This window comes from Capra hircus, chromosome 4 (genome assembly GCF_001704415.2).
Source record: "Capra hircus breed San Clemente chromosome 4, ASM170441v1, whole genome shotgun sequence".
NCBI lineage: Eukaryota > Metazoa > Chordata > Mammalia > Artiodactyla > Bovidae > Capra > Capra hircus.
This window is the reverse complement of record NC_030811.1, coordinates 5,354,373-5,367,064: the sequence shown is the minus strand read 5'-3', so window position 1 is coordinate 5,367,064 and position 12,692 is coordinate 5,354,373. Positions and strand designations below refer to the sequence as shown.

Genomic DNA, 12,692 nt, shown 5'->3' with positions numbered 1-12,692 from the left:
CCACCCTTAGGGCAGAAAGTGAAGAGGAACTAAAAAGCCTCTTGATGAAAGTGAAAGAGCAGAGTAAAAAAGTTGGCTTAAAGCTCAACATTTAGAAAATGAAAATCATGGCATCCGGTCCCATCACTTCATGGGAAATAGATGGGGAAACAGTGGAAACGGTGTTAGACTATTTTTGGGGACTCCAAAATCACTGCAGATGGTGATTGCAACCATGAAATTAAAAGACGCTTACTCCTTGGAAGGAAAGTTATGACCAACCTAGATAGCATATTCAAAAGAAGAGACATTAGTTTGCCAACAAAGGTCCATCTAGTCAAGGCTATGGTTTTTGCAGTAGTGAGAGTTGGACTGTGAAGAAAGCTTAGCGCTGAAGAATTGATGCTTTTGAACTGTGGTGTTGGAGAAGACTCTTGAGAGTCCCTTGGACTGCAAGGAGATCCAACCAGTCCATCCTGAAGGAGATCAGCCCTGGGTGTTCTTTGGAAGGAATGATGCTAAAGCTGAAGCTCCAGTACTTTGGCCACCTCATGCGAAGAGTTGACTCATTGGAAAAGACTCTGATGCTGGGAGAGATTGACGGCAGGAAGAGAAGGGGATGACAGAGGATGAGATGGCTGGATGGCATCACCGACTCAATAGACGTGAGTCTGAGTGAACTCCGGGAGTTGGTGATGGACAGGGAGGCCTGGCGTGCTGCAATTCATGGGGTCACAAAGAGTCAGACACGACTGAGCGACTGAACTGAACTGAACTGAGCTGAAGAGAACTCAGCTACCTTCAGTCACATTGTCAGAATTAGGATTTTTGAATAAAGCTGCTTGCTAAAGCCTGGTGAGAGGAACTTGATATGAATTATATCCGGTGTTGGGGGGCTCAGCGCATCCTCAGACATCCGTATGGCAAAACCAGAAACATCCTGGGGGGAAAAGAAATGAACTGATGTTGGCTTCTCACAAGGGAATCAAAAGGGAGGAAGAAGGGCTGCGGAACCAAGGACATCTGCGTCTGTGTTAGTCTCTCTTCTGATGGCAGCGTTTGCACAGGCAGTGTGTTTGGGTGAGAGAGCAAACAGATCAAGGGTTCCCAACCCCTGGGCCATGGACAGGTAGTGGTCCATAGCCTGTCAGGAATGGGGCTGCTTGGCAGGAGGTGGGCGAGTGAGCGGAGATTCGCCTGCATTCACAGCTGCACCCCATCGCTGGGCCTCTCCCCCTGTCAGATCAGTGGCCGTGTTAGATTCTCATGGAAGCGCGAATGGTTACCTGTGCATGCGAGGGATCCAGGCTGTATGTTCCTTATGAGAGTCGTCCTGAAACCATCCTCACCCCACCCTTGGTCTATGGGAACCTTGTCTTCCCCAAATTCACAAAACTGATCCCTGGTGCCAAAAGAGGTTAGGGATTGCAGCATTAACCCGCAGTCACTAGCTCCTTCTGAATATCTATGGCACACACTGTCCTGCATTTTTGATACAGTATCAAATATACATTTCTTGCCTCCTCCCAGGGACACTGAAAGCACCTTAATAGTCAAACTTCTCTGGTGGCTCAGACGGTAAAGTGTCTGCCTACAATGTGGGGGACCCTGGTTCAATCCCTGGGTTGGGAAGATCCCCTGGAGAGGGAAATGGCAACCCACTCCAGTATTCTTGCCTGGGAAATCCCATGGACAGAGGAACCTGGTGGGCTACAGTCTATGGGGTCACAAAGAGTCGGACACGACTGAGCAACTTCACTTTTTTTTTCATAATAAGTGTTGGATAAATACTTGTTACACTGAACCTTGATTCGTGTTGTCGGGTGTTTCCTACACAGGGGCTAACACTTGCCTGTTTTTGCCTCTGCAGGGGACGTTCTAGTGTTTCTGGATAGCCACTGTGAAGTGAATAAAGTCTGGCTGGAACCCTTGCTGAATGCCATTGCCAAGGACCCCAAAATGGTGGTGTGTCCTCTGATAGATGTCATTGATTACATGACCCTGGAATACCAGCCCTCTCCTATTGTGAGGGGAGCTTTCAACTGGCATCTGGAATTTAAATGGGATCATGTTCTCTCTTATGAGATAGAGGGACCGGAAGGACCCACTACACCTATCCGGTGAGAATTCTTCTGGTAATGGAAAAATACCATAGAGGTACTGGGAGCAGGGGGAAGCCTGCAGAGATTATTACTTTGATTTCTCAAGCTTAATGAAGAGAAACATTTCATTGTTTATCTTGTTTCTAAAAGTCTGTAATAATAGAATGTGGTAGGTTTTGTTTCTTTAATTGAAAGGAGGTGATGGAATTCCAGTTGAGCTATTTCAAATCCTAAAAGATGATTCTGTGAAAGTGCTGCACTTGATATGTCAGCAAATTTGGGAAACTCAGCAGTGGCCACAGGACTGGAAAAGGTCAGTTTTCATTCTAATCCCAAAGAAAGGCAACACCAAAGAATGCTCAAACTACCGCACAATTGCACTCATCTCACACACTAGTAAAGTAATGCTCAAAATTCTCCAAGCCAGGCTTCAGCAATATGTGAACCATGAACTTCCTGATGTTCAAGCTGGTTTTAGAAAAGGCAGAGGAACCAGAGATCAAATTGCCAACATCCGCTGGATCATGGAAAAAGCAAGAGAGTTCCAGAAAAACATCTGTTTCTGCTTTACTGACTATGCCAAAGCCTTTGGCTGTGTGGATCACTATAAACTCTGGAAAAATTCTGAAAGAGACGGGAATATCAGAGCACCCGACCTGCCTCTTGAGAAACCTGTATGCAGGTCAGGAAGGAACAGTTGGAACTGGACATGGAACAACAGACTGGTTACAAGTAGGAAAAGGAGTACGTCAAGGCTGTATATTGTCACCCTGTTTATTTAACTTCTATGCAGAGTACATCATGAGAAACGCTGGGCTGGAAGAAGCACAAGCTGGTATCAAGATTGCCGGGAGAAATATCAATAACCTCAGATATGCAGATGACACCACCCTTATGGCAGAAAGTGAAGAGGAACTAAAAAGCCTCTTGATGAAAGTGAAAGAGGAGAGTGAAAAAGTTGGCTTAAAGCTCAACATTCAGAAAATGAAGATCATGGCATCTGGTCCCATCACTTCATGGAAAATAGATGGGGAAACAGTGGAAAGAGTGGCTGACTTTATTTTTCTGGGCTCCAAAATCACTGTGGTTGGTTATTGCAGCCATGAAACTAAAAGACACTTACGCCTTGGAAGGAAAGTTATGACCAACCTAGACAGCATATTAAAAAGCAGAGACATTACTTTGCCAACAAAGGTCCATCTAGTCAAGGCTATGGTTTTTCCAGTAGTCATGAATGGATGTGAGAGTTGGAGAATAAAGAAAGCTGAGCACCGAAGAATTGATGCTTTTGAACTGTGGTGTTGGAGAAGACTCTTGAGAGTCCCTTGGACTGCAAGGAGATGCAACCAGTCCATCCTAAAGGAGATCAGTCCTGGGTGTTCATTGGAGGGACTGATGTTGAAGCTGAAACTCCAATACTTTGGCCACCTGATGCGGAGAGCTGACTCATTTGAAAAGACCCTGATGCTGGGAAAGATTGAGGGCAGGAGGAGAAGGGGAGGACAGAGGATGAGATGGTTGGATGGCATCATCGACTAGATGGACATGGGTTTGGGTGGACTCTGGGAGTTGGTGATGGACAGGGAGGCCTGGCGTGCTGCGGTTCATGAGGTCACAGAGTCGGACACGACAGTGACTGACCTGAACTGAACTGAGCGTCTCATCCCAGTGCAGAATACCACATACCCCTGGGTTTCAGCTGTCCAGCTTTAAAATGTAAACATGATTCCCAGGAATGAGATGCATGTTGATCGACGATCAGAATACGAGCACTGTGGGATAGCCCAGAAAAAGTCAAGGTCTGCCAAATTCATATATAAAATATTTATCCAAGGGCTTCTGTCTATAGTTTTATAGTTTGAGAAGAAGGTCATTTTCCTTGGACATTAGTCTTGGAAAATATATTTTTAAATGTGAGAATAACCTCATTGTTAGGGCTTCTAGTTGCGTTTATGAGGCTGTTTCTCAAGAGACTTTCTCCAGGTCACTTCCCACATTTTCTAATCACTTTGACTGCAGACTCACTTCTCCTTTAATGTTACCCTCTTTGTTTCACAAACTATATGAGTCAATTTTCTAACACCATAACCTGGCAAGTCCTTCATCTTTGCCTCTATTTTAATTTAGCTAGAGTTGTGTGGTTTTCTACGAGTTACGTAACCTCTCTGAACGTTATTTCTTTCTCTGTAAGTCTGGGGAATAAACGTCACGTGCTGTCATGAGAATTAAATGAGTACATACTTCAATGTATCAAAGGAAAATTTTGAAGCTAACGTGGGTTTTTTCTAGTTTTTAACTGTTATCACTATATTCAATACAACTTTGGCTAAAATCCATAATGCCTGCACATAGGGAATTAATCTAATATCTGTGTGTCCTTTGTAGGTCACCTGCAATGGCTGGAGGAATTTTTGCTATTAGTAGGCATTATTTTAATGAAATTGGACAGTACGACAAGGGCATGAATCTGTGGGGAGGAGAAAACTTGGAACTTTCACTAAGGGTAATTCCAACCTTATGTTTTCAATAGTTACCTTTATACATAGAAAGTAAAATCTAACTTTAAGTCACATAATATGCTGTGGCAGCTATGCTGTTTCCCTACATGAGCATCAGGTGCTATATCAAGTCATTGATATGGGATTCCTTTCAGAAACGGGCTTCCCTAGTGGCTCAGCTGGTAAAGAATCCGCCTGCAATGCAGGAGACCTGGGTTCGATCGCTGAGTTGGGAAGATCCCCTGGAGAAGGGAACAGCTACCCACTCGAGTATTCTGGCCTGGAGAATCTCATGGATTATATACAATCCCATGGATTGTATGTAGTCCATGAGGTCGAAAAGAGTCAGACACGACTGAGCAACTTTCACTTACAGAAATGGAAAGCCTTTCATAAAACATCAGGTTTTCTTACCTATGTTTTTTTCTAACGTCAGATATGTTAAATTAATATGATATTTTTCATCTGTTTGTGGAATCTCTTGGTAGTTGTAGCATGGTAGAAAAAATACGGGATTAGGAGGGAGAGGACTTGTCACTAAATATATAGGCTGAGTTAGGCCTCTGTTTTCTATCTGTAAAATAAGAGGACTTAATAGAAGATGTCTAAATTGTCTCCTGACTCTTGAATCTTGAGACACCTGCTACAGCATGGATGAAACTTGAAGACATTTTGCTAAGTGGAAGAAGCCAGATGCACATGGGGTGAGTGAGTGAAAGTCACTCAGTCATGTCCAACTCTTTGTGACCCCAGGGGCTATACGGTCCATCGAATTCTCCAGGTCCATGGAGCCAGTAACCTTTCCCTTTTCCAGGGGGTCTTCCCAATCCAGAGATTGAACCCAGGTCTCCTGCATTGTAGGTGGATTCTTTACCAGCTGAGTTCTCAGGGAAGCCCCAGATACAAATGACCATGTATTTATGAGTCCATTCAGATGAAATGCCCAGACTAAGCGCATCCACAGGAACAGAACATGAATCAGCGGTTGCCAGGGGTGGGGGGAGCAGAGTGACTGATGATGGGGACCAGGTTTCTATTTGGGGTGGTGAAATGTCCCGGAACTCGATGGTGGCGAGGATTATCCAACCTTGTGAAAATCACTGAGTTATATATTTTAGAAGGGTGAATTTCTGGTGGTGTACAAATTATACCAATAGAAATAATAGATTTAACTTAAAAAGAACTCTATGATACGAGAACACTAGACATCAGGGTGAGTCCCAACCCTATCGCTCCCTTGCTGTAAGACGCTTGGCAGGTGATTCACTTTTCTAGTTCTAAGTTTTCTCATCTGTTAAATTGTTATCTAGTTGCTAAGTCACATCCAACTCTTTGCAATCCCATGGACTGTAGCCCACAAGGCTCCTCTGTCCATGGAATTTCGCAGGCAAGAATGGGTTACCATTTTCTTCTCCAGGGGATCTTCCCAACCCAGGAACTGAACCTGTGTCTCCTGCATCGGCAGACAGATTCTTTACCACTGAGCCACCAGGGAAGCCTGCACCTGTTAAATAGGAATAAATAAAAATTCCATTCTCAGAGCTGTATAACAATTTAATGTGGGAATTCCCTGGTGGTCTGTGCTTTCACTGATAAAGGACTGGGTTCAATCCCTAGTCAGGGAACTAAGATCCCGCAAGGTGCATGTCATGACCAAAAAAAAAAAAAAAAAGATTTAATGAAATAATTGGGGTGGAGAATAAGGTACAAAGTAGATATGCCTGGAGAGTCTGAAAAAGATACTAAGGTATGACAATTCAAACGTTTATCATATGTTTATTATAGGTCATTTTTTGCATTTGACTGAATTCTAATAGATTTTTACAGTGATTACTTTGTGCATAAAAATGTGGGCTGTCAGCTCATCATCATTGCCCGTCACGTTTTTTCCCTCACTTTTCTCTGCTTTGCGTCTTTTCTAACAGAGACAGGCAGATGTAGAGAAAACTGCTTCCTGTATGAGAAAATTCCTATCCTCTCTGAGCTTTAGCTTCCCTCGAAGTGTGTGTGTGTTAGTCACTCAGTCGTGTCCAATTCTTGCGGCCCCGTGGACTGTAGCCCACCAGGCTCCTCTGTCCATGGGATTCTCCAGGCAAGAATACTGGAGAGGGTTCCCATTTCCTTCTCCAGGGGGTCTTCCCAACACAAGGATCAAACCAAGGCTCCTGCGTCTTTTGCACCGCAGGCGAATTCTTTACCTGCTGAGCCACTGGGGGAAAGCCCTTAAGATAGTGATAGGAGCTGATACATAAGTGACAGCCATGTTGCTCTTACTTTGATTTTGTCAACCACCCTTTATATTCTCTGAGATCACTTGCAGAGATTGTACTTTGAATTGTGTTCCTCTCAGCATATACTTAGATGTTATCAGATCTGCTTTTTGTGTTTTTCCAATTTTTTTTTTCTGCTTTAGATTTTTATCTCCCTCTTCTTTTTTGGCTGGCTACGTTCCATATTTTTTTAAATTAAAGCCCAGACATCTTTTCTAATGCTTTGGATACCTTATTTTGACTATAGGGATATTTAGAGCAACGTATTCTGGTTCCAAATAGGACAAGGAGTACGTCAAGGCTGTATATTGTCACCCTGCTTATTTAACTTCTATGCAGAGTACATCATGAGAAACGCTGGAATCAAGATTGCCGGGAGAAATATCAATAACCTCAGATATGCAGATGACACGACCCTCATGGCAGAAAGTGAAGAGGAACTAAAAAGCCTCTTGATGAAAGTGAAAGAGGAGAGTGAAAAAGTTGGCTTAAAGCTCAACATTCAGAAAATGAAGATCATGGCATCTGGTCCCATCACTTCATGGGAAATAGATGGGGAAACAGTGGAAACAGTGTCAGACTTTATTTTGGGGGGCTCCAAAATCGCTGCAGATGGTGACTGCAGCCATGAAATTAAAAGACACTTACTCCTCGGAAGGAAAGTTATGACCAACCTAGATAGCATATTCAAAAGAAGAGACATTACTTTGCCAACAAAGGTCCGTCTAGTCAAGGCTGTGGTTTTTCCAGTGGTCATGTACAGATGTGAGAATTGGACTGTGAAGAAAGCTGAGCGCCGAAGAATTGATGCTTTTGAACTGTGGTGTTGGAGAAGACGCTTGAGAGTTCCTTGGACTGCAAGGAGATCCAACCAGTCCATTCTGAAGGAGATCAGCCCTGGGTGTTCTTTGGAAGGAATGATGCTAAAGCTGAAGCTCCAGTACTTTGGCCACCTCATGCGAAGAGTTGACTCATTGGAAAAGACTCTGATGCTGGGAGGGATTGCAGGCAGGAGGAGAAGGGGATGACAGAGGATGAGATGGCTGGATGGCATCACGGACTCGATGGACGTGAGTCTGAGCGAACTCCGGGAGTTGGTGATGGACAGGGAGGCCTGGCGTGCTGCGATTCATGGGGTCGCAAAGAGTCGGACACGGCTGAGTCACTGAACTGAACTGATTCTTCCTCTAAGCCCCTATTTAGCCATATCTTATAAGTTTATTTTTATTGCTTTTGTTCCTACTCATTTGTTCCACTCTCATCCAGGCATTATTTTTGTGACCCTCAATGCCTTTGGTACTTTTTATTGCTTGGTTGATTATTACTTATTTGATTACCGTGGGCTTTGCGAATGAAGCATAAGAAAAATCTCCCCTTTTCAGGACCTAGTAACTTAATAAGCACATCCTTGTGTCTCAGAATTGAATCGATTTTGTGAATGATGCATCTTTGAAAACTGAGTATATTCCTTGCCTTGGTTTTACCTTCCCTCCAGACAGCAAATAACAGTTAACTTATTACTCAAGTTCACTCATAATTTTTGCTTCAATATTGTCAGCAACTTCATTCCTAATGGCGCTTTCATCTGTTTCAAGGATGCTTGGGTGTCACTTTTCATAAACAAACATGTCAATTAATAAATAGCCAGGCACTCTCTTGACACTGGTGGGCCCCTCTGCCCAAGTAACCTGATTTTTCCTGATGAGGGATTAGCTACAGCTGCATCCACTTCATTTCTCACTCATTGCAGCGAATCACTGTCCGGAGGCCCTCAGCATCGTCCCTCTGGCGTCATTTCTGGCACTGTCACCAGTTCCCTATTGGTGTCCCCAGTGGACGGCTTCTGGTCTTCCCTGTGCTTGAGGTTACTGTAGTATTGATGCGTATGTGTGTGCTCAGTCGTGTCTGACCCTTTGTGACTCCATGGACTGTTGCCCGCCAGCCTCCGCTTGTCCATGGAATGTTTCAGGCAAGTATACTGGAGTGGTCACCGTTTTCCTCCTCCAGGAGATCTTCCTGACCCAGCAATTGACCCTGCATTTCTTGTATCTCCTGCACTGGCATGAGTGCTAAGTCAACTTCAGTCGTGTCCGACCCTTTGTGACCCCATGGACTATGGCCCGCCAGGCTCTTCTTGTCCATGGGATTCTCCAGGCAAGAATACTGGAGTGGGGTGCCATGGCCTCCTCCAGAGGATCCTCCAACCCAGGGATCGAACCTGCGTCTCTATGTCTCCTGCATTGGCAGGCAGGCTCTTTGCCACCAGCACCACCTGGGAAGCCCCTGCAATGGCAGACAGATTACCTCTAGTGACCAGTCTTTCCCAGAAGTGTTCTTGGAGTTTTAGAGCAAAATCCAACAAAAAGGCGTTGAGCTGTGTTCAACACAAAATCCCCTTGCGTTGCTCAGCTGTGCTCAATCTCCTTTGCAGGAATTTATTCTTCTGTGTATCTCTCAAACATGGTTGTTCCCAAGACACTTCTTGACAACACTTGCTCCTCACCCCATGTGCTCTTCAGGGCTCAGGGCTAATATGGAGCCATTTTTCGCACCTGTGAAGCCGCGCCTGTTGTTAACCTAGTGCAATGTTTCCTTGTCTGCTAGGAAAGAACTCTCCGCTGAGCCAGCCAAATGCCCTGAGCCAGCCTGCAGCCCACCATGCCAGCCTTCTCCACCTCTCAGCCTTCTCCCCCATGACCCAGAAACAAAAGGGACCCAAAGGGGTCAAAAGGCGAGCCAGGGCCCCCAGGATCTGCAGCAGTCTCTTCTCCTTGGCCAGTGTTTGTGCCATCCCCTAGTTGATCCTTTTCCTAGTGAGCCTGCGTTGGCTTCCGTGGCTGTAACTGACACCTGTGTGGCGCTAAAACCCACATCCCATTTTAGCTTTGGACTAAACGAAAGACAGTCGTCTCAGTTTTGGACTCTCTTGAGAGCTCAAGTGAAGTTCGAGGTTCAACACACCCATCATCTAAGGAGTAGCTCTTGCATCAGGCTGTGCCACGTGCTGGGTATTCAGAAGACACAATCCCCTTTCATTCATTCACTCACTCACTCACTCAACAATATTTACTGAGAAACTGTTATGTGCCAAGCAGTGTACTGGGTGCTAAAGTACAGCGGCCCTTAATGCGGAAGTGGTTTCGAACGGTATAAAGCTTTCATTCTCTTTGGGGTAGAGTGAGATGATTAGTTATTTAGTTGTATTTCTGATCACTGCGATGAAGGAGAAATACAGAGTATTGTGAGGTCATATAGAAGGGGAACCTGACCTTGTCTTGGGGGAGGGAAGTGTCTTCAGTTGCTTCCCTGCAGAAGTGGCATGTAAGGTGAGATGTGAAGATACAAATGTATTTGGTTTTCCAGTTGTTATCATGTGTGACATGTACCACTCTGAAATATTACAGATATTAGCTCACTTCATCCTGACAATAAATCTGAGAGGTAGGTACCCACATCGTCTCCTGTTTAGAGTGGAGAAACCGAGGCACAGAGAGGTAGTATAACTTGGCAGATTCACAGAACTCACAAGCAGTGTGCTCCAAACCTGTCCCTTCCTGGCTTGTATGATCTGTTCAGCTTCAGGTCTTAAGGCCCCCCCGCCGGCCCCCCAGCTCCGGTTTACCCAGTTTCCAAGTCACTTCTCACTAATGAATGAATGTGAAGTCACTCAGTTGTGTCCGACTCTTTGCCACCCCATGGACTGTAGCCTACCAGGCACCTCTGTCCATGGGATTTTCCAGGCAAGAGTACTGGGGTGGATTGCCATTTCCTTCTCCAGGGGATCTTCCCAACCCAGAGATTGAACATGGGTCTCCTGCATTGCAGACAGACGCTTTACCAGCCTTATTGAGCCCAGGCTTCTCAATAAGGCTGGCCATATATTGGATGCCTCCGATGCCCTGAACTTGCTTTAGTCGCCCCAAGCTCGGTGTTACCATTGCTCGTGGAAAGTGATGATTTACTGTTGCCCTCAGAGCTACAGCTTTAATTCCAACCTCGGAATAAGTCTCAGATCAGGCTCCGAGTCGGCACCTCTGGTTCCCTGAGAGAGCAGGCACCCCTGCCCCAGGGCTCCATCCCACTGTACCCCAAAGGGTCAGGACATTGCTTCGGGCCCAAGGCCCTGCTCTACACCTGGAGAACCACCTGCCTCACCTCCAGACTGGGCCCTTAGACCTGAACACCAGCTCAGATTCAGCCCACGGTTGCTGCAGCCCACGGAGGTTGTAGTTTGAGAGCAAACCACAAGCGTTGGGTTTGTGCTAGAGAAGGGCTGAAGCAGGTTCTCCAGGGTCTATACTATGAGGATTAGGCAAGCTGCTCAGCACCCAGCCCCCTGCTCAGATCAGCTACTGCTCAGAATTGCCACCCTGTAGGGGTTTCCCCGTGTCCCTCTCTGCTCGCTCCACCTGCTCTATAACCTTATCCAGGTCATGTTTGCATGACTAATAGATGCAAGTAATACCAATTCTTGCCCCTTCCCGGTTCCTTCTCCTGAGTCATAAGCTTCTGTGACCAGTTGCCTACACGTTACCATCATAAGAATGTCCCATAGGTATGCTGACCAGCTAGGCGGGTGCTGAGAGAAAGGGGTGTCAAGGACAGCCCAGTTACCAGTCAGCTAATGCCATGATGATGCTTGTTATAGACCAGCTCAAAAACAGGCAATTCAGAACAAGAAGCATCTACTTTCTTCTTTCAGATGTCTGTGGGTCGGCCAGCATGGCTCTGCCTGGGCGTTTACACTGGCGGGGCTGGTCTCTGAGTCTGCTCAGCTTTGCTGGTCATTCTACTAGCAGCCCTGGGCATGTTCTTATGTTGACAGTAGGAAGGCGAAAGTCGAGGCAACCCACACAGCCTATCTAAAGTCTCCAGAGGCACTGTGTCTGCTCACGTTCCATGGGCCAAAGCATGCCAAACGGACAAGCCCAAGGTCAGTGTGTCAGAGCAATGTACTCTGCTCCTTGGTGAGGGGTGGAGAGTGAGACAGTGTTCGCAGAGCAGTATTTTCATCAATCACACCAAGTTTCTGGAATGAGCACAGCTAAGGGGATAAGAGGTCCCATTTACTTCCTTAGTGTATCAGTTAGTTTTTGCTGTGTAACAAACTGTCCCAAAAATACAGTGGCTTGAAACAATAATCAACTGTTACTCCTCAAAAGTTGTTGCGTTGCTAAAGTGGTTCTTTCGTTCACAGCCAGGAGGGTTGATTTTACTGGTACTGCTTACACATCTGTGTTCATCTGGAGGGTCAGCTGGTGCTGGCTAGCATGGGATGGCCTCATCTACATGTCTGGACATTGGCCAGTGTCCAGTGTTGGGGCAGTGGAGATGACCAGACTGTTTGTCTCTCGTGGTTAGGCAGGCTAGTGAGGTTCATTCACTGTGAAGTGGTCACCAGGTTCCCAAGGGCAGCAGATCCCAAACTGCTGCACACACTTTTCAAGCATCACCTTTGTTAATGTCCTGTTGGCCAAAGCAAGTCACAAGGCCAAGACCAGTTTCAAGAGATGGAGAAGTAAATCTCATTTCCTGATGAATGGAGTACAGAGTTACACAGCAGTTAGATGTGCAGGTAGGAATGAAAGCTTGTGTGGCCATGCTTGCGATCTACCACACTTCACTACAGCAGAGACACTCTCATTTTACAAAACACAAACCCTACGCGCTTTACAAGCGTCAGATTATCTGATGTTCATAACAATCCCATGAGGCAGGTACTTTTTTTTTTTTTTAACTTATTTGGCTGTGTTGGATCTTAGTTGCTGCAGGCAGGGCCTTTGCTGCTTTCCGTGGGATCTCTCTTTTCAGTGCACGATCTTTCTAGGGGCCTAGGCTCTCTA

The 12,692-nt window shown here is 45.7% G+C and overlaps 1 protein-coding gene across 1 annotated transcript in view; it reads left to right on the top strand.

The window, feature by feature from the left end:
- The window catches only part of GALNTL5 (polypeptide N-acetylgalactosaminyltransferase-like 5), a 51,082-nt gene that overhangs the window by 31,408 nt on the left and 6,982 nt on the right, over positions 1-12,692 (top strand). The window contains exons 5-6 of the mRNA XM_005679667.2: positions 1,850-2,099; positions 4,467-4,584. Coding sequence (XP_005679724.1) covers positions 1,850-2,099; positions 4,467-4,584 — 368 coding nt within the window. The remainder of the gene's footprint in view (positions 1-1,849; positions 2,100-4,466; positions 4,585-12,692) is intronic.